This window comes from Somniosus microcephalus, chromosome 2, assembly GCF_052327205.1.
Source record: "Somniosus microcephalus isolate GS21.2 chromosome 2, FLI_Smic_1.0, whole genome shotgun sequence".
Lineage (NCBI taxonomy): Eukaryota > Metazoa > Chordata > Chondrichthyes > Squaliformes > Somniosidae > Somniosus > Somniosus microcephalus.
The window spans coordinates 153752757-153779322 of record NC_140988.1 but is presented as its reverse complement, the minus strand read 5'-3'; the positions used below and the strand labels follow the sequence as shown (position 1 = coordinate 153779322).

Here is a 26566-nt window from a genome sequence, read left to right as displayed (position 1 = left end):
GCGGAAATAGCCACTCGTAATCCCGTCGACTCATGACGGTCAGAGCTGATCCTGTATCTAGCTCCATTTTGACTGGGGACCCCGCTATCGTGAGGGTAACCCAAATGGTCTGGTAATCTTCTTTGGCAATTACATTATGTAATTTGAGACAGCTTAGTCTCTTGTTTCCGGAGTCGCTATCACTCTTTTGGTCTTCGGAGCTACTGTCTGTCATCATTTGTACCTTTCTGTACTTTTCCTTATTGACCTTTTTACTGTCAGCGGATTTCTTTCCAGATCTGCATACACGTGCAATGTGTCCCATCTTTCCGCATTGCCTGCATGCTTTGTCCTTGAACCAGCAGTCCTTCTGGTCATGGGTGGATCTGCAGCAGCGATAACATCTCTCGAAACCCCGTGTCATTTCATGGGTGCCGAAGTCCTGTGGCTTTTGCTGTATCTCTGCAGCTCCTCTTGCTGCTGCTTCGTATGATACAGCCACACTGAAAGCCTTGTCCAGTGTCAAATCTTTCTCAGAAAGTAGTCTTTTCTGTGTTCCTTCGCTTAGGAGGAATTTGTCTCGTAGAGAATCTGCCAGTCCTGCCCCGAATTGGCAGTGCTTTGACAGCTTTCGTAATTCGGTGAGGTAATCACGTTACTTTCATTCTTGTGCTGATTCCTCCTGAAGAATTTGAATCGTTCTGCTATCAGCAGCGGTGTTGGGTTTAAGTGCTCCTGTAAGGTATCAACAATCTCCTTAAAATTCTTGTCCATCGGTTTGGCTGGAGTGATCAAGTTTCGTAACAGCCCGTATGTCCTTGCGCCCATCAGATTTAGAAGTACCGATGCCTTTTTATCATCCGCTACTTCATTCGCCTTGCAATATACCTCCACTCTTTCCACATGTGGTCCAATCTTCTATATCACTATCGAAAGTAGTAATATTGCCAGTCTTCGGCATCTTGAAAATCTAAAATGGCGCTTCCCGCGCTTTTCTTTCTTCCCCGCCGAGTTAAGATGGCGCCTCCCGCGCTTTCCCGCCGCTGCCAACGCTGTTGCTGGCGATTAATTTATTTATTTATTTTTTTTAATGGCGGCGCACTATGGTCTTTGCGCCTCCCCAATCGCTGCTGCCAACGCTGTTCTCTGCGGTTCCCGTTGCGACCTGCAGCTTTTCGCGGTATTTCTATTTTTTAAAATATATCACTTCAATAGTTTCTCCGTTACTTGGAGAACCGTTCCCGTCGTGGAGTGGACCCTCTGGGACTTTCCCCTCCCTCTGCTCGGTCCGAACGCCGACCTGCTTTGCAGCACCGGCCGCGCCGAGTGCTCCACCCTCTCTCTCTCTTTGCTTCTGCTTCCCGACTCGCTGCCCGGCCCCATTGCAGAGCCACCCGATCAAGCTCTAGCCCGCCGCAGCCCAGGAAGGATCAGTGCACTACCTGCCACCAGCCCGTTTAGCTGGGGAAACCACAGACTGGAGACCAAGCCTGGCCCTCGTTTTCGAGTTTCTTCGAGTTATTTTTTTTTTCTTGCTTCTGGCTTCGACCTTCGTCTGAGGAATCGATCCCCTTGAGGTGCTGCCGAATTGCAGGTAAGTTCGTTTCTAACTCGTCGCCACTGTTAGATCCGTGTGTTAATGAAGACACGGAATGCAGGAGTTGATTTAACAAGTGTTTACTGAACAAAGTCTGGAGGTGAACTAACAACACAAGACGCTACACAGGCTTATATACCCGAGTGGTCACTACTGGTACTACAGTATACAGGGGCTTCAAAAACATAGTTCCTCTTAAAGGTACATACACTACAGATAGGGAGAAACTGTTTCCACTGGCAGGAGGTTTGATAACCAAAGGACACAGATTTAAGATAATTGGCAAAAGAACGAAGTGGTTGATGGAGAATTTTTTTTACACGGTGAGTTATGATGATCTGGAATGCATTGCCTGAAAGGATAGTGGAAGCAGATTCAAATTGAAAAGGGATTTGGATATATACTTGAAAAGAAAAGATTTGCAGGTCTATGGGGAAAGAGTAGGGGAGTTGTACTTTACAACTCCCACTGGCACATCTGGCACTGCCTTAATTGATAACAAAAACAATGCAAAGACAGGAGGCAGTAAAGACTGGCAGATGAGTCTCAGACCTACACAAGGCTGTAATTTTAGCATAGTAGCATTTTTTACTAAAAAGTGAACTAACACATCTATAAGGTGAAGTGATAAAAAAAGGGGGCACACACCAATACTTCCACTTGCATAGCAAGTAGCCATTTAAAAACCTGTAAGGGAAGTGCATTTAAAGAGTCTTGGATCACACACCATCTTCCTTATAGCACGTCAAGCCTGATGTGCTTTATATACGCCAATCAATATTAAATTAAGACAACACCTGACCATAAGGTTTTAAGTCACTCCGCTGGCACCGTGTAAACAGGTGATGGGCTGATGCTAAAACCAGACTCAAAATCTTTAGCCAACAACAGACATCAATGCGGAGACTGCATCAAATGGTCATCCCTGCATAGTGCTCATGTGGCTGATTTAAAAGGTCAGATGGACTGCAGATTTCAACTGCTGTCTGGATTGAGCTGATCATTGTTGTTTGTAGGTGCCAGGGCAAAGGCATCACGATGTTAGCCGAGGTGCCCAAGTCAGCACTTTGAGACAGCCCCTCCCCTCTCAATCCAATTAACTTTGCAGCCAAGTGCTACGATCTGGATATAACACAGCAATTCTTTTATCCAACACATGACTCCAATTAAAGAAGCCGCTTCTAACCAGAGCATCTTGTACTGTAAACCACCGATTTCAATCCACAATGGAAGGATAATAAATTAAGTTTATTTTGTCTTACAGGACTTCAGCTAGCAGGTACTTGTTTCCTATGTGTTGAATGACTTACATTGGTATAAAAGTCCTCCCTAAACCTAGGATTGCCAACTCTGGTTGGAGGCGTTCCTGGAGGTTTGTCCACGTGACATTATGACCACGTGACATTATGGCCACGTGACTTCTACAAATGTTATTGCATTTACCTTATAAAAGTTGGGTTACCTGTAGTTGAGTATCTTTGTTCGTGCTTTCGCACCAGCAGTTGTTGTGCAACAAGTTCCAAGAACCAGGAGGCCATCTGTGAACAGGCGAAGCAGGGGGCAGGGAAACTGGATATGGGGAATCCAAAGGTGGGGGAACGATTTGCAGAGCGGAAACCAGAGGTGGAAGGAACTTTGATTCCACCAGTAACTAATGGTAACTCACTGATACTTGATAACTAATAGTAAAGTGGCAACACTCAGAATCCACTCATAACCAATAGTAATATAATGACCAACGTTCCCTTTAATTTTTTTTCCATGCGCGGTCCCATCAAATTTGCTGCGCAGCCGTGCATGTGTGGTATCCTTTCCAGCAGCAACAGCTGGTGAGCAGCCTGCGCACCATAGGGGGAACCTTGATAATGACTCACTGATACACCTATTACTACCAGTTACATGTAGGCTAACGCTCCACTATTCTACCTATAACTACGCTGTAGTAGGAATCCTATAACTCAGTAATATTCACCTTGAAACCACAGCCAGAATTCTCCTGCATTGCACAAGGTGCAGTTAGGGTCCGCAGTCGATGCCACTTTTAACAGTCCCAATCTCTCTTCCTATCTCCATGGCCTCTGGTTCCATGTGAAGGTGACAACTCTGAACTGGGAGGCTCAGTCAGAGCTGATCTGCACTTGGACTTCACACGTCAAAACCAACCAGTACAGACTGACCTGAACTAAACCAAGAGATCACACAAAGGGCAGCTGGTTCAGTTGTTGGGGCACTTCTCACAGGGCACATCATCCTAAACTCAACTCAGAGCAAACATTTCTAAGCCATTCCCTGAGCTCGGACTCGATAGAGGAAAGTTTTCATAGAATTATCGAAATTACAACTCGTGAGGCCATTCAGCCCAGCCCTGTGCTCTCTCCTGTAACCCCAGATCTTTTTATATTCCTCCTTTTTATCCCATTCCTTTTGAAATGAAATTGTAGTCTCTACCTCAATATCCACATGTGGTGAAGTATCCCATGGTCTAATAGCCCTCAGTTCAAGAACTTTCCTCCTCCCTTTCCTCTCATTTCTTCCAGTGCTTATCCTGGTTTTCCATTCCCTAGTTCCCCATTCGTCCACCAGTGGACATAATCTCTCTATTTACCCACGCCCATTCCATTCCCCAGTCTCCGTCTCTGTCCCCTGAACCCCCAAGTCTGCTTCTCTTGACCACCGCTCTTGAGCACCTCCCCCACCAATTGCTGAGATTCCCCCAATTTCAGAGACCATCTCCGCCCCCAATTCCGGACTCTTCAGCCCCCTCCCGACTGCACTCCAAACGGTCGCAGTTCTCTGCGGCCATGGTCGAGTGATGTCACCGAGCCAGAGATTCTCTAAAGCAGCCGGAGACACCATGGAATGGTGTGGGGTGAGGGAAAGAGAAAGGGCGAGAGAGGGCGCACTGCGGCAGGAAATTTAAAATCGCTGATCTCGGGGGAGGAATCACTAATTCTGGGAAACTCCCGGTCATTGGGGGAGGGTTGCAAACCCTCTCTGAACCTCTACCCATTTCATGCAGCAACAGAAATCTTACACACACTGCTACTGGAAATGGACACTGAGGCCCCGATATTTACAGCGAGGCATGGAGGGTGTTGGAGAGGCCAAAAACGGCCGAGGAGAGGTGCTGCTGAACTTAACGGCATGGCCTCATTAACAATTCTTTTCTTGTTTCCTGCCTGGCAGCCGATGGCTGGGAGAGAAAACCAGAGGCAGGAGGCCGCAGCCATGGGCCCTTGGGGGCGCACCCCGTCAACTAGGAGGGAGGGTGGGGGGAGGAGGGTCAGCGATCAGGGGAGGGAGAGGTCATTGTGGCTTGGGGGGGGCGGGGGAGAAGAGAGAGGTCATCGGGGCTGGGGGGAGGGGGGCGATCAGTGATCACTATGGGGGGGGGGGGGCGAAGGGTATCTCTGTTTCACCGCCGAATTTCCCAACCCCTGGGGAACCAATTAATTTTAAAGCAGGCTACCAATTGCACAGTGGGAGCCCGATTTAAATTAGTTAATGAAGTGTCTTGCCTTACAACAGCGGGACATTCAGACGCCATGATATCGGCTGCCTTTGGGGACATATTCCCCATATTTATGTCTTTAAGCCCCTACCCCAGACCCTCTCCCGCTGTATCGAGGCTTGGTGTTTCACAAAGGAGTTCTGTAAACTAAGATATTTCCAAAAGTAATAAAAATAAAGAACCAAAGATGGACTCCATGGGTAACTGCCCAGCAGTGATGGAACTTACTCAGTTACTTTCTCCTCCGAGGCTTTACCCCTTTCTTATCAAGATATTTTCAAGACTTCATGCTACTATTGTATGTAAAGTTCTTGATCACAAATTTATGGGCTTATCATGTTCCAAATAAAAACTTAAATGTCCAAGAAGAAACTATAACACTAAAGACAGAAATTGTTGGAAATAAACAGCAGGTTAATAAACAGCAGCATTTCAGGTGTGTAACCCTTCATCAGAACATAAGTTACATTACAGAAACAGTGGGCCCCGATTTTAACTCAAGGTGGATTCCCCACTCAGTTAAAATTACAGTCAAGTCTCAATCACGTCTTCGGGCCGCAAAGTGCATATGTAAAGAATGTGCTGGCTCCAGGCACATGTCCTTGCTGCCTGCTTGGGAGACCAGGTTAAAATGGCAGATATTGTGATCAAGGCGCCTTTTGGACAGGTAAGAACCAGGACGATTTTAACTGCCCACCCGCCAGATTTTTGCTGAGTGAGTAGGGTTAAAATCGCCCCCATTTCCACAGAAGCATCTTATACTGTAAGCCATGTAGGATGAAGTCATAAAAATGTGCTTAAGTTAAAAAGGAACAAAGCCTTAAAAGGAAAAGTAACAAAAGTTCTGATGAAGAGTTACACACCTGAAACATTACAACCTGTTTTTTTATCTTCACAGGTGCTGACTAACCTGCTGCCTAATTGTAACATTTTTATTTCAGATTTTCAGTATTTGCCATTTCTTGCCCTTTTATTTTAGAGATTTTCATTAGATAAAGGCAGTCATTTCTTCTAAAAAAAAAGCACACTAAACACTGCACATTAAGAGAAAATGGAGGAACACAAATGTCACAAGATCAGTTTGGATTAAAAAACCTCCTTCAGCTCATTTCATCTCATCTGTCAAGAACACAAACCCTATTGTCTTGCCATTAGAGATGGGCAATAAATACCAGCCTTGCCAGCAACACCCACATCCCAATAATTAATTAAAAGGAAACGCTTGGTTTTTGTGTTGTGATGTCAATAACGTTACCTGATATCCTGTTTCAGCTGTTGATTTCTTGTGTAAAGAAATACTTCTCGATATCTATCCTATACAACAAGATGCATTTATATAGCGTCTTTAATGTCGGAAAACATCCCAAGGTGTCTCACAGAAGCGAAGTCAGACAAAAATCGACGCAGAGCCAACAAAGGAGATAGTAGGAGGGGTGACTAAAAGCTTGGTCAAAGGGGTGGGTTTTAAGGAAGGTCTCAAAAGGAGAGGGAGTTGGACGGGCAGAGAGGTTTAGGGAAGGAATTCCAAAGTTTAGGGTCCAGACGGCTGAAGGCGCAGCCACCAGTGGTAGGTTGATGGGAGCGGGAGATGCACAAGAAGCTAGAGTTGGATGAGCGCAGAGTTCTCGGAAGGTTGTAGGGCTGGAGAATGTTACAGGGAAGGGTGAGGCCATGAAAGGATTTAAACATGATCAAAATTTTAAACCTGAAGGCTTGGATGAGAGCCAATGTAAGCCAGTGAGCACAGGGGTGTGGGAGAACAGGACTTGGTGCAGGATAGAATACCTCACAATGTTTGAACATGGTCACTGATGAGTCAACCAAAACTACTGTATCTTTTTCGACTTCCTCCTTGGCAAGTTCTGTCCCACTTATGTCTCCTATTTCTAGATGCCCTCAAATAGAATAAAGAAGAAAAAGTCACAGAAAATTGAAGAGAAAACTGATAATGCCAAAAGCGACAAAAAAGGAGCTAGTGGTACAGAGGATAGGAACTCAAAGAGTATTACAAAATTCCCTATTCCCGAATTGCTGTTATGGAAACATTGGGCCAGAATTTTTTTGTCAAAATAATGGTGAGGCTAATGGCCCTTGGCGTTATATGCATAAATGATACAGCAACTTCAGACGAGGAGCAATGTGCAATTAAATGCAAATATCCAAAAGTTGCTGTCCAAGTTGCACCGCTCCACTGTTAGCTTTGCGAAAACAGCATTTCGCAGTCAGTCTCACCATTGACATGCATTAAATGTCATGAAGTTGCTGTATTTGCACGGTAGATATAAACTAAACCCACCACAGATATTTAAAGGGCTAGTACTTAGTAGTGCAAGTACCCTTTTAACGACGTGATAATTGTCAATTACTGCCAATCAACCTCTCTGCACTGAAAATTAACTATTACAAGCATGGAGTCTCAGTCTCAGGTTTTCAATTTTTCAGGGACAGTATAAAAATGTCAAATTTTAAATTAAAAAATGTTTTTCTTACTTTTCCTTTGTCTCTTTTTTTTTCCTCTCTCTCTTAACCCAATCTTTTCCTCCTCCCTTTATTTCTCTTTTCTGTACCTGATTTGACGTTGAATTCACCCACTCTAATTCACCCTCCTACTCAGTTCCGCTGTTTATTTTGCAATCTTCAAACAGGGAGATACCCTATTGTTTGCCCTGATCATTCAGCTCCCAGATGCCCGGTTTCCCTTGCTGCGTCGTGATCAGCTCGCACTTTCAGCAACTTTGTGGGCAAAGTATTTTTGAACTGAAGGATGCCCTGCCACAGCAAAATCGGGCCTATTATATCAATATCAAACACCGCTCCTGCCATCAAAAAGAATCTCTATATTGTAATTTTTTTAAATCTTAGTGAGTATGACGAAATGTAAATATATAGTACTGTGCTTACCATCCACATCCATTGCTTCTCTCAGAACTCGTAATTTCTTCTGCCGTTCTTTAATCCTTTCATAAGCACCTGAGAGGGCAGACGAGATGGAAAGTTCCGATGTATGGTGAGATCTTTGAAGACCAAGTGTAGCTGGTACTTGCCCAAAGTCTGTGTACTTTACCTCTCTGGCTTGGGAAGTATTCTTAATCTGCCTGCCTTTCCCCTGTGGACAAAGGCTACGTCGATGAGTATTATCCCCAGGTGCCATTATTTTACTGCCGTAATAACCCAGATCAACTGTGGAGGTCCAGAGCTTCCTATGACCAGAATCACCACTGAAATTGGGCTTTCTCTCCAAACCATTAGGTCTAGATCGCTGCTTGTAGTATACATCTATTGCATCTTCATGTCCAGAGGCTGTGTAATAAGAGTCCACATCTGATGTCCTGTCAGTAATCGCCAAGAACCCCATAGACTTACTAAGTCCTCGATTCAGTGAGGCCTGCTCACAGAATTGTGCTTTGTATTTTTCTGTTGCATTCGGGGCTGTACTTCTTTCTGAAAATATAAAAAATCTAATTGTATCTACTTATTATGAGCATACAGCCGAATAGATAATAATGTTTCTTTAGCAGAGATGAACACCCGTGAATGCTAGATATCCGATATACAATAGAAAATATTGAAATAAATAGCAACTAAAATAAAAAAACATCCAAAATGTGAACCAGTCTTTCGCTTCCTGCTGCTGACTGTGGATTTCCACTATTTTCTATTTTTAACGAGTTCTCCTATAGTCATCCCTCATTTGCTAGAAAAAGATAATATAAGCAGGAAATGACAACAGGTTTTCACTGTAACATACCTACTATTCCCAAAGTATGGAATTTTCTTCACAAGAACACAAAATACCAGATTTCGTGGTAAGAACAATGGTGAGACCATCAGCATTCACTGTTATTAAAGAGTAAATTGGACAGCAACTTCCAGCGTCCGCACATGCAGTTAAATGTAGAAATCAGGAAGTTGCTGTCCGAGTTACCCTGCTCCTCCACAAGCTAGAACAGTATCTCACCAAAAGATTCAGTATTCAAACACATGAAGGGTGTGAAATTGCGGTACTTACCCACTAGATACCCGCTTAACACAGAAAAAGTTAGGACTTGTCCATTCAAGTGTAAGTGAATTTTTAATAGCGCGATAAGACTTAATTACTGCCAAACCACCTCTCTGGCACTGAAAATTTACTTCTAAAAGTGTAGAGTCTCATTCCTTCAGAATTTAGTTATTGTTGGCGATTTAAAATTTAAAAAAAATATGAACTTATTTTCCCTTTTTCTTTCTGTCTCTTATCTCTCTCTTAACCCAATCTTTCTTTCCCTCTCCATTTCATTTTCTGCACATAATTTTACATTGAATTAAATATTATAACTTAAACTTCCTGGTTTAGACTCTGCATGCCTCAGTAAGGATTCTTCAATCTGATTGGTTGAAGAGACCTGCTGTTGTTCGCCCTGTTCTCAGAGGTCCCAGATCCCCTGTAGAGGGTGCTGTTCAGTAATGGATTCCCGATGACCACAAAAAGCCCACGAAGTTTCTCTAGGCAGCTGTGAGTGTAATGAATGGCAAACGCTGTTCATTTGCTGCTGGCCGCAAAATTCAGACCAATATTGCAAAAGCAAAAGTAGATATGAAAACACAATGTACTATTCTATAACTCTGCTCTCATTCTACTGAATTTGAAAACAGCTACTTGTGAAACGGATGCTTCAGCTGCACCTTAAATTCTGAACCAAAGACAACCCAAATTAATGTAATCAGGTTAACTGTATTAAAACTACAATACCTCCCAATATACTACATTTTGAAGTAAAAGATTGTCACTGAAATTTCTTGAAATTCCTCCTTATTCATAGATACCCCTAAAGGTTCACTTTAACAAAGTGCATCACAATAATCACTTTGTTGCAATTTGTAAGTTCCAATGTACCAATCTATGCAAGAAAAAAATCATACATTTTAGATATTAGATGTTGCAAGTAAATGTTCTTCCAAGTGACTTTTGTCATGCTTCTATCTGAACCTTGGTGCTATCAACTGTATTATTCACTAATATGTAAAGACTTGAGGGGGAGAATGGAAGCTCAAGGCCAGGGTCTATTAACTGCAAATATAGTCAAGAATGCTACCTCTTGTTCCCCATGACAGCAGCATGTCTACTCCACATTCTTATTCAGCAAGTGGCTGTACACAGGGTTCCATAGAAATTTTGTAAATGCAGAATTTTTCAAACTAAATCATAAAAAAGTGGAGAGGCGGTTTGAAAGATTGTACTTATTTGCAGACTCATATGCTCCTTCAATTCAGCCTCCCCAGAAATAGTCACGAAAAGTCTAATGGTCTCGGAATCTATATCAGATGTTTTTATAAATGGTCATTTACTTTATAACTTTTTAAATGCAGTACAACATATTTAGAAAAGATAGAGAGGGAAAAAGGGGAGGTGGAGTTGCTGTACTTATTAGAGATAACATAATGGCAGTAGAGGAAAGTTACGCAGCTATCAGTAAGACAGAAAGAGAATCCATGTGGATAGAGATAAAAGATAATAAAGGATCAATCACACTAATAGGGGTAGTCTACATACAATTTAATAGTGGAAGGGAGGTGGAGGAAGAAATATGCACGCAAATTAGGGAAATGAGTAAAAAACATAGAATAATCATGGGGATTTCAACTACCCTGAAATTAACTGGCCAGAAGAGGTAGGCAAAAGGGATAAGGGAATGGAGTTACTACAGTGTGTGCAGGACTTCTTTCTAACCCAGTATGTAAGATGCCCGGCAAGGGAGGATTCACTACTGGATCTAGTAATGTGGAATGAACCAGAGCAGATAAGAGAAGTAAAAGTAGGGAAACATTTAGGCAATAGTGACCATAATATAATACGCTTTAAGATAATAATTGAGAAGGGCATAAGTATGACAAAGACCAGGGTAACAGATTGGAGAAAAGAGAATTTTGTGGGACTAAGAATAACATTTGGGAAAATAAAATGGACAACAATATTGGCAAGCCATGATATGGAACAGCAATGGGAAACATTAAAAACGGTGTTCAACAGAGTCCAGGAAAAATATATTCCGATAAAAAAACAAGCACAAACGAAACACGAATCAGACACCATGGATAAATAAAAACATAAGGAAAAAATTGAAGGTAAGGAAAGAGGCATACACTAAGTACATAGACAGCAGGGGTGAGCATGACAAGGAGAATACGAAGAGATTAGGAAGGCAAAGAGGAACCATGAAAATAAATGATTAAGGAACATAAACAAAATAGTAAAATATTCTACAAGCACAAATAAAAAAGGAGTCGGTATGGGAATAGAACCAATAGGGGGAATGGTAGCATAGTGGTAATGTTACTGGGCTAGTAATCCAAGGCCTGGACTAATGATCCAGAGACGTGAGTACAAATCCCACCATGGAATTAAAAAAAGCTAGTATCAGTAATGGTAACCATAAAACTATCCGATTGTCATAAAAACCCATCTGGTTCACTAATGTCCTTACCTGGTCTGGCCTATATGCGTCTCCAGACCCACAGCAATGTGGTTGACTCTTAACTGCCCTCTGAAATGGCCTAGCAAGACACTAGTTGTAACAAACCGCCACGAAACACAATGATAAGAATAAAACCGGACGGACCACCTGGCATCGACCTCGGCACCGGCTACAGACACAACAAGCCCAGTTGACCCTGCAAAGTCCTCCTCACCATCTGGGGACTTGCGCTAAAATTGGAGAGCTGTCCCACAGGCTAGTCAAGCAACAGCCTGACAATCATACTTACAGAATCACACCTTTCAGCCAATGTCCCAAACTCCTCCATCAGCAGGACAGATCCACCAGGGGTGGCAGCAGAGTGGTATACCCTTGAGAAGGAGTGGCCCTGGGAGTCCTCAACATTAACTCCGGATCCCATGAAGTCTCATGGCTTCAGGTCAAGCATGGGCAAGGAAACCTCCTGCTGATTACCACCTACCACCCTCCCTCAGCTGATGAATCAGTACTCCTCCATGTTGAACACCACTTGGAAGAAGCACTGAGGGTAGCAAGAGCATTGAAGTCCCCCACCCAGCGTACATTCTATGTCCAATGTGGCTCAGTAGCATCACTACTGACCGAGCTGGCAAAGTCCTGAAGGACATAGCTGCCAGTCTGGGCCTGCGACAGGTGGTGAGAGAACCAACATGAGGGAAAAATCTACTTGACCTCGTCCTCACTAATCTGTCCATGACAGTATTGGTAGCAGTGACCACCGCACAGTCATTGTGGAGATGAAGTCCCGTCTTCGCACTGAGGACACCCTCCATCATGTTGTGGGGCACTACTGTGAAGGAATATGCCATATTCAGAAAAATACACCATCCTATGAACAGAATTTTGACTTTATTAAAACATGACATACTGGGTCTGGAAGTCTAAAAGCCTCAACGATGGAAAAGCTGTAAACAGCATACAAGCTTTTGAGATAAGATCAGTTGTTGACACTGAAACAATAGCCTTATTGAAGCAGAGGGTTAGAGCGTCCAAGAAGTCTGCAGTTCGGAAAGAACACAATAGCTATACCCAGTTTAAAGTGTTATAAACTAACACTTCGGAAAGAAACACAAAGATTAAAGAAACGTGCCTTTGATAAAAATGACATCAAATGAAACAGGAGACACGATTACATGGTACAACCAACTGAGGTAAATAAGAATTGTATAAATCACCCTAGTTGACGTATTTTTAATTTATACATTGTAAAAATTGCACAGAATGCCTTTGTAAAAATAACATCAAATGAAATACGGGAGGCAACAGTCATCACATTGTTTTTGTGTTGAACTTGGAACACTTAGGAGACACGAAGTCTGGGTTACAACCAGTTGAGGTGTTCTAAATGCAAAAGATACAAACAGGAGACTTTGATAAAAATGAAATCAAATAGAACCACTGCTGTCACATTGTTTTTATGATAAGTTTTGAACACCTAAAGGAGAGACATGAGTCTAAATGCAACAGCTGAACTGACAGTAAGAATAGGAGTCAACAGAGAAATGACTAGAGATAATTAGCTTACATCAGCAGAAAACTTCAAAGGATATACCACTGAAAAAAGGGTATAAAAATTGGACTTTCAAATAGGAAGACAGAAGTTGCTGGAAGGGGCAAAGCGATTCTCGGCTTCAGAGGCTCTGTAAGCCTACAACTCTGAGTCTCGGGTAATAAAAGGTATTTGATTTTGGTGGATATCCTGGAGTAAGACTAAGTAAGAAATGTAAAAATGTAACGGCATTAAGATTTGAGAATAAGGATCGCTGAGAATAAGAATTGTAAGCTATTTGTATTTGGAACTGTTAATGTTGCGACTGAATCACCAGCTGTAAGTTACATGTCGGTTCTTTAATAAATCTATATATTTTTAGAATTATCTCACATAGTACTTCTGTATCAAACTCGCAAACTCAATCTCTGTACACTCTTTGGTGAGGAGTTGCAGAATTCTGGAGGAGTTTTCCGGACCCTCATAATATCCGGAAGGTTACAGTCTAGTTAAACTTATTAAAAGTGCTATCTGGAGGACGGTAACATTTTCAGGTCGTTCCTTTCCTTTAGGGAGAGATAGTCTGGACCTTTAGACCCAATTAAGCGTCTTTTAGGATTCGGCTATCTCTATCTTTAGTTGAAGGTGAACATCTGGGGAATACGCCTGATCTGGAGAAGCCCTACAGGGGCTAGGACTAGTAGCAATCCTTTCGCTACCACCGTGCTAAATGGGACAGATTCAGAACAGATCTAGCAACTCAGAACAGGGCATCCATGAGGCGCTGTGGGCCATCAGCAGCAGCAGAATTATATTCCGCCACAATCTGTAACCTCATGGCCCTGCATATCCCTCATTCTACCATTACCATCAAGCCAGGGGACCAACCCTGGTTCAATAAGGTGTGTAGAAGAGTATGCCAGGAGTAGCACCAGGCATACCAAAAAATGAGGTGCCAACCTGGGGAAGCTGCAACACAGTCCTGCATGCATGCTAAAAAGCAGAAGCAGCATGCAATAGACAGGTCTAAGAAATCCCACAATCAACGGGTCAGATCAAAGCTCTGCAGTCCTGCCATATCCAGTCATGAATGGTGGTGGACCATTAAACAACTAACGGGAGGAGGCTGCTCCAGGAATATCCCCATCCTCAATGATGGTGGATCTCAGCAGGCGAGTGCAAAAGACAAGGCTGAAGTGTTTGCAACCATCTTCAGGCAGAAGTGCCAGGTGGATGATCCATATTGGCCTCCTCCTGAGGTCCCCATCATCACAGAAGCCAGTCTTCAGCCAATTCGATTCACTCCACGTGATATCAAGAAATGGCTGAGCACACTGGATACAGCAAAGGCTATGGGCCCCGACAACATTCCGGCTTTCATGCTGAAGACTTGTGCTCCAGAACTAGCCGCGCCTCTCGCCAAGCTGTTCCATACAGCTACAACACTGGCATCCACCCGACAATGTGGAAAACTGCCCAGGTATGTCCTATCCACAAAAAGCAGGACAAATCTAATCCAGCCAATTACCGCCCCATCAGTCTACTCTCAACCATCACCAAAGTGATGGAAGGTGTCATCGACAATGCTACAAAGCAGCACTTACTCACCAATAGCCTGCTCAATGATGCCCAGTTTGTGTTCCGCCAGGGCCACTCGGCTCCCGACCTCATTACAGCCTTGGTCCAAACATGGACAAAGGAGCTGAATTCCAGAGGTGAGGCGAGAGTGACTGCCCTTGACATCAAGGCAGCATTTGACCGAGTCTGGCATCAGAGAGACCTTGTAAAACTGAATTCAGTGGAAATCAGGGAGAAAACTCTCCACTGGCTGGAGTCATACCTAACACAAAGGAAGATGGTAGTGGTGGTTGGAGGTCAATCATCACAGCCCCAGGACATCACTGCAGGAGTTCCTCAGGGCAGTGTCCTAGGCCCAACCATCTTCAGCTACTTCATCAATGACCTTCCTCCAACATAAGGTCAGAAATGGGGATGTTCACTGATGACTGCAGTGTTCAGTGCCATGTACAACTCCTCAGATAATGAAGCAGTCCATGCCTGCATACAACAAGACCAGGACGACATTCAGGCTTGGGCTGATAAGTGGCAGGTAACATTTGCGTGACACAAGTGCCAGGCAATGACCATCTCCAACAAGCGAGAGTCTAACCACTGCCCTTTGACATTGAATGGCATTACCATCGCCGAATCCCCTACCATCAACATCCTGGGGGTCACCATTGACTAGAAACTTAACTGGACTAGCCACATAAATACTGTGGCAACAAGAGGAGGTCAGAGGTTAGGTTTTTTGCAGCGAGTGTCTCACCTCCTGACTCCCCAAAGCTTTTCCACAAGGCACAAGAAAGGAGTGCGATGGAATACTCTCCACTTGCCTGGATGAGTGCAGCTCCAACAAGACTCAAGAAGCTCGACACCATCCAGGATAAAGCAGCCCGCTTGATTGGCACTCCATCCACCACCTTCAACATTCACTCCCTCCACCACCGGCGCACTGTGGCTGCAGTGTGTACCATCTACAAGATGCACTGCAGCAATTCGCCAAAGCTTCTTCGGCAGCAACTCCCAAACCTGCAACCTCTTCCACCTAGAAGGACAAGGGCAGCAGGCACATGGGAACACCACCACCTCCAAGTTACACATCATTCTGACTTGGAAGTATATCGCCGTTCCTTTATCATCATCGGTGGATCAAAATCCTGGAAATCCCTCCCCAACAGCACCGTGGGAGTACCTTCACCAACGGTTCACCACCACCTTTTGCAGGGCAATTAAGGATGGGAAATAAATGCTGGCCTTGCCAGCGACGCCCACATCCCATGAACGAATATTTTTTAAAAAGGATGCACAGGATGAAATCACAGGCAGCGATGACTAAATGGGTAAAATATTAAATAGTAATTTTGCTTCAATATTTACCAGGGAGACAGATTAGGTGGACATGACATAGGATAAGATTAGAAATAATGTAACTGCATTCAAAATAGAGAAATATTAAATAAACTAATAAAACTGTTTTTCGGACCATAGGAAGGTATACAGTGGTGTTCCCAAGGGGTCGGTACTAGGACCACTGCTGTTCATGATATATATTAATAATAATTTAGACTTGGGTGTACAGGGCACAATTTCAAAATTTGTGGATGACACAAAACTTGGAAGTATAATGAACAGTGAGGAGGATAGTGATAGACTTCAAGAAGACATAGGCAGGCTGGTGGAATGAGCGGACACATGGCAGATGAAATTTAACACAGAAAAGTGCGAAGTGATACATTTTGGTAGGAAGAACGAGGAGAGGCAATATAAACTAAAGGGTACAATTCTAAAGGGATGCATGAACAGAGAGACCTGGAAGTGTATGTGCACAAATTGCTAAAGGTGGCATGGCAGGTTGAGAAAGTGGTTAAAAAAAACATACGGGATCCTGGGCTTCAGAAATAGAGGCATAGGGGAGGGGATTTTAACTCAGGTCCGGGATGGTGTCGTGTTATCCGAATTTCGTGTTTCCCACACGAATCTAAATGGATGTGGGAGATTGACGCAATTTTAACTGAATTGGCCAATTGATTTCCAACGTGTGGGAAGCCTTTGCAAATGGATTTTTCATGACTGAAAGTCCCCTCCGATGACGTCATCATTGCTGCTGCATTTAAGATCCACAGCAAGCCTTGCTTCTTCTGCAGACTGCCAAGTTTCTTGACTGTGCAGTGTGAGGGAGCTGCAGCAAATATGACAAGCGGGAGGGCAAGATCAGCTCCTCACTTTGACAAGGTGGCACTGCAGGCATTAGTGGATGGGGCTAGGGCCAACAGGTAGGTGCTCTTCCCTTCATCAGGGAGGAAGAGGCCTCCCACTCAGACCAAGGCTGTGTGGATGCAGGTGGCTGAGGAGGTCAACTCTTTGGGAGTCACCCGCAGAACCTGGATACAGTGCAGGAAAAGATTTCATGACCTTCAGCGCAATGGAAAAGTGAGTAGTGATTTCCCATCACCCTCAATCTGATCCCCATTGCCTTTCCTCACCAGCACTCAGCTTCAGCAATCTCTTCCTCCGCATCCCACTTGACACTGACATCCATGCACCCTTACCCATTCCCCCTCTCTCTATGCCCACATTCACATAACTATTCCACCATGCAGCCCCCACACTCCCCATCACTCTGATGCTTTGAACACAACTGACAACACATGGAGGGCCCTTGCTCTTGCAATCTCACTCCATCTTTGTCTCCTTCTAAGTATCTATGCTATGCAATCTCTACACTCACTCCTTCATTCGCACTCAACCTCCACTTGTCTCCCTCATTGCAGGAAAAGAGAGCTCACAACAAAGGGAGCGAGCCAGGACAGGAGGAGGGACAGCCTCAATAGCCCACCTGACCCCCTGGGAGGAGGCCGTCCTGGAAATTATGGGAATAGAGGATGATTCGCGCATGGGAGACGGACAGACGGGTGTAACACAGCAAGCTGGTGACAGAAAAGTTTCCCATCTCTCTCTTTGACATTGCATGAGTCGCTGATAATGATTGTGAAGCTATAACAGATGGACTTATGAGCATCTGCAAAAAGCTATGTGCATGTAGCCTTTGCATCACATCTCTGACTCTTTCCTTTACTCCCCCACAGGACCATCATAAGCATCCGTCCCCCCCTAGCCAGGAAGAAGAGGCTGAGCAGCCAGACTCTTCAGAGGAAGCTGCAACCTCTGAGGGCGCAGCGTCAGTAGAATTCAGCGCACCCAGCACCAGCACAGACACTCACACCTCGGTGGGACTCTCGGGATATAGAGTAGTATTGTCACCTGGTGTATCACAGCTCACAAGTGAGCATCAGCAGATTGTGGAGACAGGGACAGCAGTGGAGAGTCCTAGTCGGAGGGCGCAGGACTCTGCCAGCTCGGCTCAGCAGCATGTCGACCCTCTGCCTCTGGGTCCATCCATAAGATCAGAGGTGATGGAACTCCAGGCACAGATGCAGGAGTCTCTGGCAGGTTTTGTCTCTAGGGTCGCTGCGAGTGTGGAGCGAATGGAGGAGTCCATAGCGAACATGAGCAGAGCCTTTGTGGAGTCATTGACGCATGAACGCATCACCACGGAAAGGATGGCTACCTCCGTGGTAAGGCTGGCTACCGTAGAGGAGAGGATGGCTACGGCCATGGAGGAGCTTAGTCGCCAGGGTTTGGAAAACATGGTCATTGTTCAGAATAGAATGACATCTCTTGAGGAGCGATGGGCATCTATTGAACAGAGAAACCAGACCTTCATGGAAGTCCTTCTGAGTAGGACTGCCATTGCAGATACGGGTCCCCATGGCCCCCCTGATGTGCAGCAGGGTGCTCTCCAGCCACTTTCAGGCGCTGGCCCCTTCTGGCCTGTGCAGCTTCAGGTGGGTGAGCAGCATCCTGGCGCTCCTGCTGCTGCTGATGGTGCGGCTGCTGCTCGAGCTCCTCTAATGCCCAGACGGGAAGAAAATAAATGGCCTCCATGCTTCTGGTATATGCCTCCGTTGAGGAGTGAAGGTGGCGAGAGGGGTTTCCCAGGAGGTCACACTGGCGATGGGTGTGAGGCTCCAACCTTCCAGAGGTGTGGTTTAGCCTTCTAAAAATTGCCCCAGACCTGAGACCACTAAGTCCTGCCACCTGCAAATCATGGCTGATCAAATCTCCTCTTTAATGGTTGACCTGCAGTTGATAGTCAGCAATCCAATAGTGCTCCCGCCAGGTTTCACATTCGTGTTTCCCACCAGGCGTGTTTTACATGGGAAAAGGGTTAAATTTGCAAGGGCCTGTTAAAATAGGATTATAGAGGCCATTTAGTGGTTATTAAGGGCCTTAAATACCAGGCCCGCCTGTTGGATGCGGGACGGAGTCGGGACCATCAGACACGCTCGAGTTAAAATTGCTCGGAGTCGGGAACCAGGCCGGGGGGGGGGGGGCGGGGTCCCGCCCGCCAGTTTTTGCGATTTTAACCCCCGCATGCCTCCAAGCCCAACTCCACGGCTCAATGAAAATCGAGCCCATAGAGTACAAACGCAAGGAAGTTATGATGAACCTTTATAACTGAAGTATTGTGTCCAATTCTGGGCACCACACTTTAGGAAGGATGTGAAGGCCTTAGAGAGGGTGCAGAAAAGATTTACAAGAATGGTTCCAGGGATGAGGGACTTCAGTTATGTGGCTAGACTGGCGAAGCTGAGGTTGTTCTCCTTTGAGCAGAGAAATTTGAGAGGAGATTTGATAGCGGTGTTCAAAATCATGAGGGGTCTAGACAGAGTAGATAGAGAGAAGCTGTTCCCATTGGTGGAAGGGTTGCGAACCAGAGGACACAGATTTGAAGCGATTGGCAGAAGAACCAAAGACGACATGAAGAAAAATGTTTTTACGCAGCGAGTGGTTTGGATCTGGAATTCACTGCCTGAAAGGGTGGTGGAGGCAGATTCAATTGTGGCTTTCAAAAGGGAATTGGATAAGTACCTGAAGGAAAAAAATTTGCAGGGCCACGGGAAAAGGCCGAGGGAGTGGGACTAGCTGATGTGCTCTTGCAGAGCAGTGCTGTAACCATTCTATAACTCAGAGAATTAAACCCTGGGAAAAGTTATAGAGCGTACCTACACACGTTATATCAAAAGAAAGGTTATGATCAGGGGAGTGTCATAGGCGTATTTACTTTTTGGTCAGACAAAAATTCTTCGGACAGTATACAAAAAACGTTCAAAAAACGGACAAAATCCGCTCATTAGCGGTTGACCAATCCTACCGCTCATTAGCGTTGAGTGACGTGATGGTTGACCAATCCTACAGTTCAGTGACCTGATGGTTGACCAATCGGTGCATCATGTGGGGCGTTTCATTCCGTGTGTGGGCAGGCCTAATCCTGCAGCCTCCCGAAACTTCGCCGCCATTTTTTTCATCCCCACAGCGACAGCACCAGACAAACAAACCCCCACATTGTGGCTCCGGGAGCGGGAGGTGAGTTGGAGTCACTCGGGCCAGGCCTCACAACCGCTCGGTCCGAGACACAGAGCGGGCGGGGGAGCATCAGCGGCCGGCCGTAAACCATGCGACCTGTGGCGCGGCGGCTGCACGCACCGGGAGCTCAGCTGGGGTCCGTCTCGGCCCGAGAGCCCAGCCGGGCCTTCAGCGCTAGGCCCCGCACGGCCACCGCGGCCAGGCTCAATTTTCAAAGCCCTTCCCCGGGTGCCAAAAGAGGGGGAGAGGGAGAGAGGGGACAGACAGGGGCAGGGGGGGAGAGAGAGAGAGGGGGGGCAGGGAAAGAGCGGGGGAGGGACACAGAGAGGGAAAGAGTGACAGAGCGTGGGAGCGGCAGCGCCCTGCCGTAAACCGCGTGGCCCAAAAAAGCCCTGGCAACGCCAGGCCCCCCCAGCTAGTATTTAATAATTCTTTAGATAAAGGTGTAGTGCCAGAGGACTGTTGGATAGCTAACGTTATACCTATATTTAAGAAGGGAGATAGAACATGTTCAGGGAACTATAGACCAGTCAGCTTAATATCAGTAATAGGTAAAATAATGGAATCCCTACTAAAGGATAAAATAGAAAAATAGCTAGAAACCAAAAATATAACAAGGAATAGTCAGCATGGATTTCAAAAGGGAAAGTCTGCTTGACGAACCTCATTAAATTCTTTGAAGAGGTAACAGAGAGAGTGGACAAGGGTAATGCAGTAGATGCAATTTATCTAAATTTCCAAAAGGCCTTCAATAAGATGCCACATAATAGCCTAATGAATAAGGTGTCAGAGCATGCGGAGTAGCAGAATGGATAATTAACTGGCTTCAAGACAGGAAGGAGAGAGTCGGGGTAAAGGATAGCTATTCAGAGTGGCAGAATGTAGAAAGTGGAGTCCATGCTGGAACCAATGCTGTTCCCAATTTATATTAGCGATTTAGACTTTGGAATCAAAAACACAATTTCTCAATTTGCGGATGACTCCAAATTTGGGTGGGGAATAATCAATACTGAAGAGGGCTGCAAGAAATTACAAGAAGACATTAATAAACTTGCAGAATGGGCATATAATTGGCAAATTAAGTTCAACACAGATAAATGTGAGTTGGTACACTTTGGTAAGAAAAATAAGGAGGTCACATATTACTTGGAAAATAAGAATCTAAATGGTGTAGAGGAACAAAGGGATCTCGAGTATAAATACACAAATCACTAAAATAGTGACGCAGGTTAATAAGGCCATAAAAAAAGCAAACCAAGCACTAGAGTTTATTTCTAGAGGGATAGAATTGAAAAGTAGAGACGTTATGCTAAACTTATATCGAACCTTGGTTCGACCACACCTGGAGTACTGTGTACAATTCTGGTCGCCGTATTATAAAAAGGATAGATTGGCACTGGAGAGGGTGCAAAAAAGATTTACAAGGATGATACCAGAAATGCGAGGTTATACCCATCAGGAAAGAATGAACAGGCTGGATCTCTTTTCTCTTGAAGAGAGTGTTTCCACCTGTGGGGAAGAGCAAAACTAGAGGCCATCAATACAAGATAGTCACCAAGAAATCAAATAAGGAATTCAGAAGAAACTTCTTTACCCAGAGAGTGGTGAAAATGTGGAACTCACTACCACAGGGAGTGGTTGAGGCGAATAGTATAGATGCATTTAAGGGGAGGGTAGATAAGCATATGCTAATAGAGTTAGATGAGGAAAGACAGGAGGAGGATCGAGTGGAGCATAAACACCGGCATGGACAGGTTGGGCCGAATGGCCTGTTTCTGTACTGTATATTCTACGTAATTCTACATAGTAATGTATTTTTTTTTAGCAGGATTGCTACATGGCTTGAGATCCAGATTTGTACAACTGCTTACTAATTAAGCCCCATCATTGACACCAGACTTAAACTGACAAATGTGCATTCTTATTCTAAAGGAATGGATAGGAAAATATGCAACAAATTTAGCATAGGTCCTTTGCCCAACTGGGATTCTGGGATGCTGACGTTTACATCTGCCTTTCATCAGAGGCATGGTAGAATGCCCATAATTTGATTCCATTTCTTCACCCTCGTGAGCTAAGGAAAGCAACGTCAAGAAATTACCTTCATTTTCATTCAGCATACTTCCAAAACTCAAGAATGTTTCTCATGCTGTCATAAGGGAAAGGTCCACCACAAGCTCAGCTTTCAACACTATGGTCTGCAACTTGCTGTATTCAGGTAGCCAACTTGAAATCTGATATGCAAGGTCTCAAGTAGCCTGTATCCAAGCTTTGAAGCTACGTCACTATACTTTGAAGCTGTAAGATGCACTTACTTGTTTTCTGTAGGCTGCTTTCCCTACATGATTATATTGCCTTACTTTGTTTTTGCTGCACAATAGCTTATATAATTGCCTAATTTGCTTTAGAAGTAGAATAGGTAACACACATGGGGTGTGCTTGAAAGTCAGAGCATGTGTGCGCATGTATAAATTCAACTAAATCTGCAACCTCCTCAACAGAAAGCAATATCTCAAGTTACAATTCCCAACTTTCTCTGCTGTTCATCTCAAGAGGATAGCTAATTGCTCTGACCAGTACTAACCTTGTACAACTGTTTAAGCGTTTGGAGCCCCATCCAAAATCTTATAGGAAATCTTCATTCCTTCCCTTCCTCCTACATGACATCATTTGACATAGACTTTCATTTTGTCTGTTTTCTAAGAGATTCCTCCACAGTATAGCTTTTTTCCACAGCTGTGTTTAATTTATCTTAAAATACATTTTAAAATAAGCAGTAAGATAACTGATATCACAATAAATGATAGATTTGATTTCTATGCATATTTATTACAAAAATGCAACCTACAGATAGCACAGAAATAGAGAAAACAAAAATCCACACGTCAAAGCAGCATTTCCAAAAATCATTCACAAAATGTCTTACAAACAACTACATTTGACCAGTTAAAATCTTCAGGTGACCCTTCAACTTGCTAAGTACAGTGAAACACACTTAAGAAATCCCCAAACAACTTGCACACAATTTGTAAGCAGTACAACAAATATATCTCTTTTTAGGTTTCCACAGTCCTAGTGTTTGTGTTTGAACATAGGTTATAAATGTATAAACAGAATTTAAGGCATGTTGGTAAGCAGCTCATTTTCACTGAAGATTCCCCCTTCCTCTTACATGTAAGCTGTGCCACAATTTAATACCACTATATGGCATTGTTGGGAATATTTTGCATTTATTATTATGCTCTTAAAATTAGTACGCTGTTGGTTTGGGTCTTCAAAGAGAATATAGTAGAAAGCTGACTAACAACATTCTTGGACCTCAGATCAAACACAAGATAAAGCATAACTGGAATAACATTAGACTAGGAAATAGTTATTATGTGGAAAGATTAGTATATTGTAAATACTGCAGGGTTAAGCAAATCATGAAGACTATGGAGCTAAACCAGTGCATCATTTTTTCATTATACACCCTGTTGCCTTTTATGTAAAACAAAATGTCATAATTATAGAAAGAATATTTTTATAATATATTGTATATAGCGCACATTTGTAGTTTCACAACTCACATCTCTAGGTAAAAAGAATTGAGATTGCCAAGAGGTAGTAGTTATTTCAGCTGATGAAATATCAGATTGACAATCCGAACAAATCAAAAGCAGGTCCATTAAGTACATAGCAAAATATACCAAAGAGAAATGAGTAACCAGCCCAAAAACCAAGAAATCAAAGCCATCAATTTTTTTCCTCAAAACTACCACTCACAAACAAGCAACTGTCAAAAATTGACCAATTAAATTGGCCAAACCATATTTTCCAATATCTTTCACAAGCATATTATTCCCTAAACCAGCCAACTATAAACACATCTAAAATGAAAATTTGTAACATAAACATCTAAATTTTCTACGATAGCAAAATACTGCAGATGCTGGAAATCTAAATTTTCTAACTTGCCTGTAAAATTGTAGATCTCCTACTGGAAATCTGTCCTGATATTTTCTGGCTTCATGCATCTGCAAGTTCTGTGCATCTGTGACTTTTTGTTACCTCTGCACATGCATGGCCCATCAGTGCCGGTTTAAGTATGCACAACTGCAGCCCCAGATTTACCACTCCTTTCAGGAGGTATACCCACAACAGAGGCTGCGCACTTTTCCCCTCTACCATTCTCACTCATAGGCCCAGACATTCTCCTGCTTCATCCCAGGATAGACTCTGCTGCCTACAGGAACCTCCCCTTTCCTTGTTTCCTGCTTAAAGATCCCAAGCCAACCCCTTTTGAGTGCTGCCAGGCTCCCTCCTCTCCAGACTTCTGCCAAACCACACTCCTCCCCGCCCCAGTGGTGCCACCCTAATGCTCCCCAAGTGCTGTCATACTGCAGACCACCCATCCAGGTCCGAAACCTCCATCCCACCCACAGGCCAACAACTCCCTCTCAGCACCCTGGTACCTCCACCCACTTATTATCCCAGCTCTCAATCCCTTCTGGTATTAATTCCCATTCCATTTTCTCTCTCACTTGCACAATCTCCCAAACAGCCTGACCCTCACCCAATCCTGGCATTCAACTTTAACTGGTGAGTTGGCTGCCATCTTGCTGCACACTCTGGGCTTTGCTAAAGGTAAGAACAAGAAACCTCAATATCTCAGTAAAGGAACAATATGAAGTGACTTACTGAGATTAAGGGAAGGATAATAACTACAAAAAGGAGAGAAAGAGTGGGATAAAGACAGGTACATAGACAACAAAGAAGAGAGGGAGAATGAGTGGGAGGCAGAGACAGATGGCGTGAGATTATGGAATGGGAGAGAAGAATTGAGAGAGAGAGAGAGAGAGAGAGAGAGCATTCTATCAGCTGTGAGATACAACGTGAAATCTGCAAGTTTTTAAAAGTATGTTTTTATTTATAAAATGGGTGGTGATGCTACTCTGAAATCCATCCTCTCTTTAATGTGTTGAAATCCATTTTAACAAAAGAACTACAGGTAGACTATCCTTTATCCGAAAACCTTGGGACCAGCCGTGTTTCGGATTTCGGAAAATTTCGAATTTCAGAAGGTATTACGGGGCAGCACCCCGTAAGCCACCACATTAATATTTCTGCAGCGAACCTTATGAATACCTGTATTCACACTGAGTGGGATAAATAAAGACTATAAATACTGTCGTATTACAGGGATAAATACTCTAGTACAGTTTATTTGTAAGGAAAACATTCAGTAAAACTTCAAACATATACAGGTACAAACTAAGCTAAATACCTGTACATATACATGCAGTAAAGGTACATTACATCTGGCTTGAGGATCTTGGAGAAGAGGGTACATCAGTGTTGTCATCGTCGTCATCAGGTTGGAGTCGGACATTTGAAGATGGGCCAGGAACAGGATTTTCAAGTGATGAAGCAGCACTACGACAGACGGCCTTTTTAAAGATTTCTTCCAGTGTCATCTGTCTCATTAACATTGGTTTCTGTCTAAGCAGTCTCTCTTTAATTGAGTAAACTTGCATAATCTGTTGCTCACTGATAAATGCACGTTGTTCAAGGCCAGCAATTAACTGATCACACATTGTCACCATATCGTCTATGGGGATTTTTTCACTTGTGTTCACAATGTCATCATCATCATCATCACTACTATCCTCATGCTTGTCTTTATTTAACACCATTTCAGCAATTTCCCCATCACTCAACGAATGCACAACAGGTGCATCATTGTCAATGTTCAGCACTTCTTCGATGTCAGCTTCCTCTAACTTATTTACACTTTCGGATGATAAACCTTTGGCGTAAGTAAGGAGGTTTGATATCATCTTCTCCTGACTGACAGGAAATCCTTCAAAATCTTCATCTGCAGGTCCATCTTCATGAAACATCGTTGAAGGCCAAAGTCTGTGCCAAGCATTTATTAATGTTGGTTTGTCAACATCGTTCCAAGCATTAGCAACTGCGTAAATGGCATCCTTAACATTGAACTCTTTCAGGAAGCTTGGGATTCCTATGCCTCTGTTGATTGCATCAAGCATAGAGTTCAAAAAAACGTCTTTATACTTGCTCTTCATGGAGTGTAAAATTCCTTGGTCACAAGGCTATATTAAAGATGTCACATTAGGGGGAAAGTTAATGCCGAAAACATAACTTTTCACAAGAAGTTCAGGAGGGGATGTGCGGAGCAGTTGTCCAGGAACAATAACATTTTGCAGTTTTCTTCCAGTCCAACTTGCCTGCAATGAGCTCGTGTCGCTGGTACAAAGTGGTTATTGAACCAGTGAGAAAATATTCCTCTGGTTACCCATGCTTTCTTGCTCGCATAATAATGCACAGATAAATTGCATACACCTTTCAAACATCTCGGATGTTGGCTTTTTCCAATCACTACCAACTTTAACTTGTGTGTGCCTGCAGCATTGGCACACCCAAGAACAGTCAACCTGTCCTTAGCATCCTTAAAACCTGCTGGTGCACTCTCATCAGCCGTTGCTAATGTTTTTCTAGGAACGTAG

The 26566-nt window shown here is 43.9% G+C and overlaps 1 protein-coding gene across 6 annotated transcripts in view; it reads right to left on the bottom strand.

The window, feature by feature from the left end:
• The window catches only part of ptpn13 (protein tyrosine phosphatase non-receptor type 13), a 358778-nt gene that overhangs the window by 216037 nt on the left and 116175 nt on the right, over positions 1 to 26566 (bottom strand). For all 6 annotated transcript variants that reach the window (XM_085963776.1, XM_085963803.1, XM_085963794.1 and 3 more), the window contains one exon: positions 7989 to 8528. In XM_085963776.1, the coding sequence (XP_085819902.1) occupies positions 7989 to 8528 (540 nt within the window). The remainder of the gene's footprint in view (positions 1 to 7988; positions 8529 to 26566) is intronic.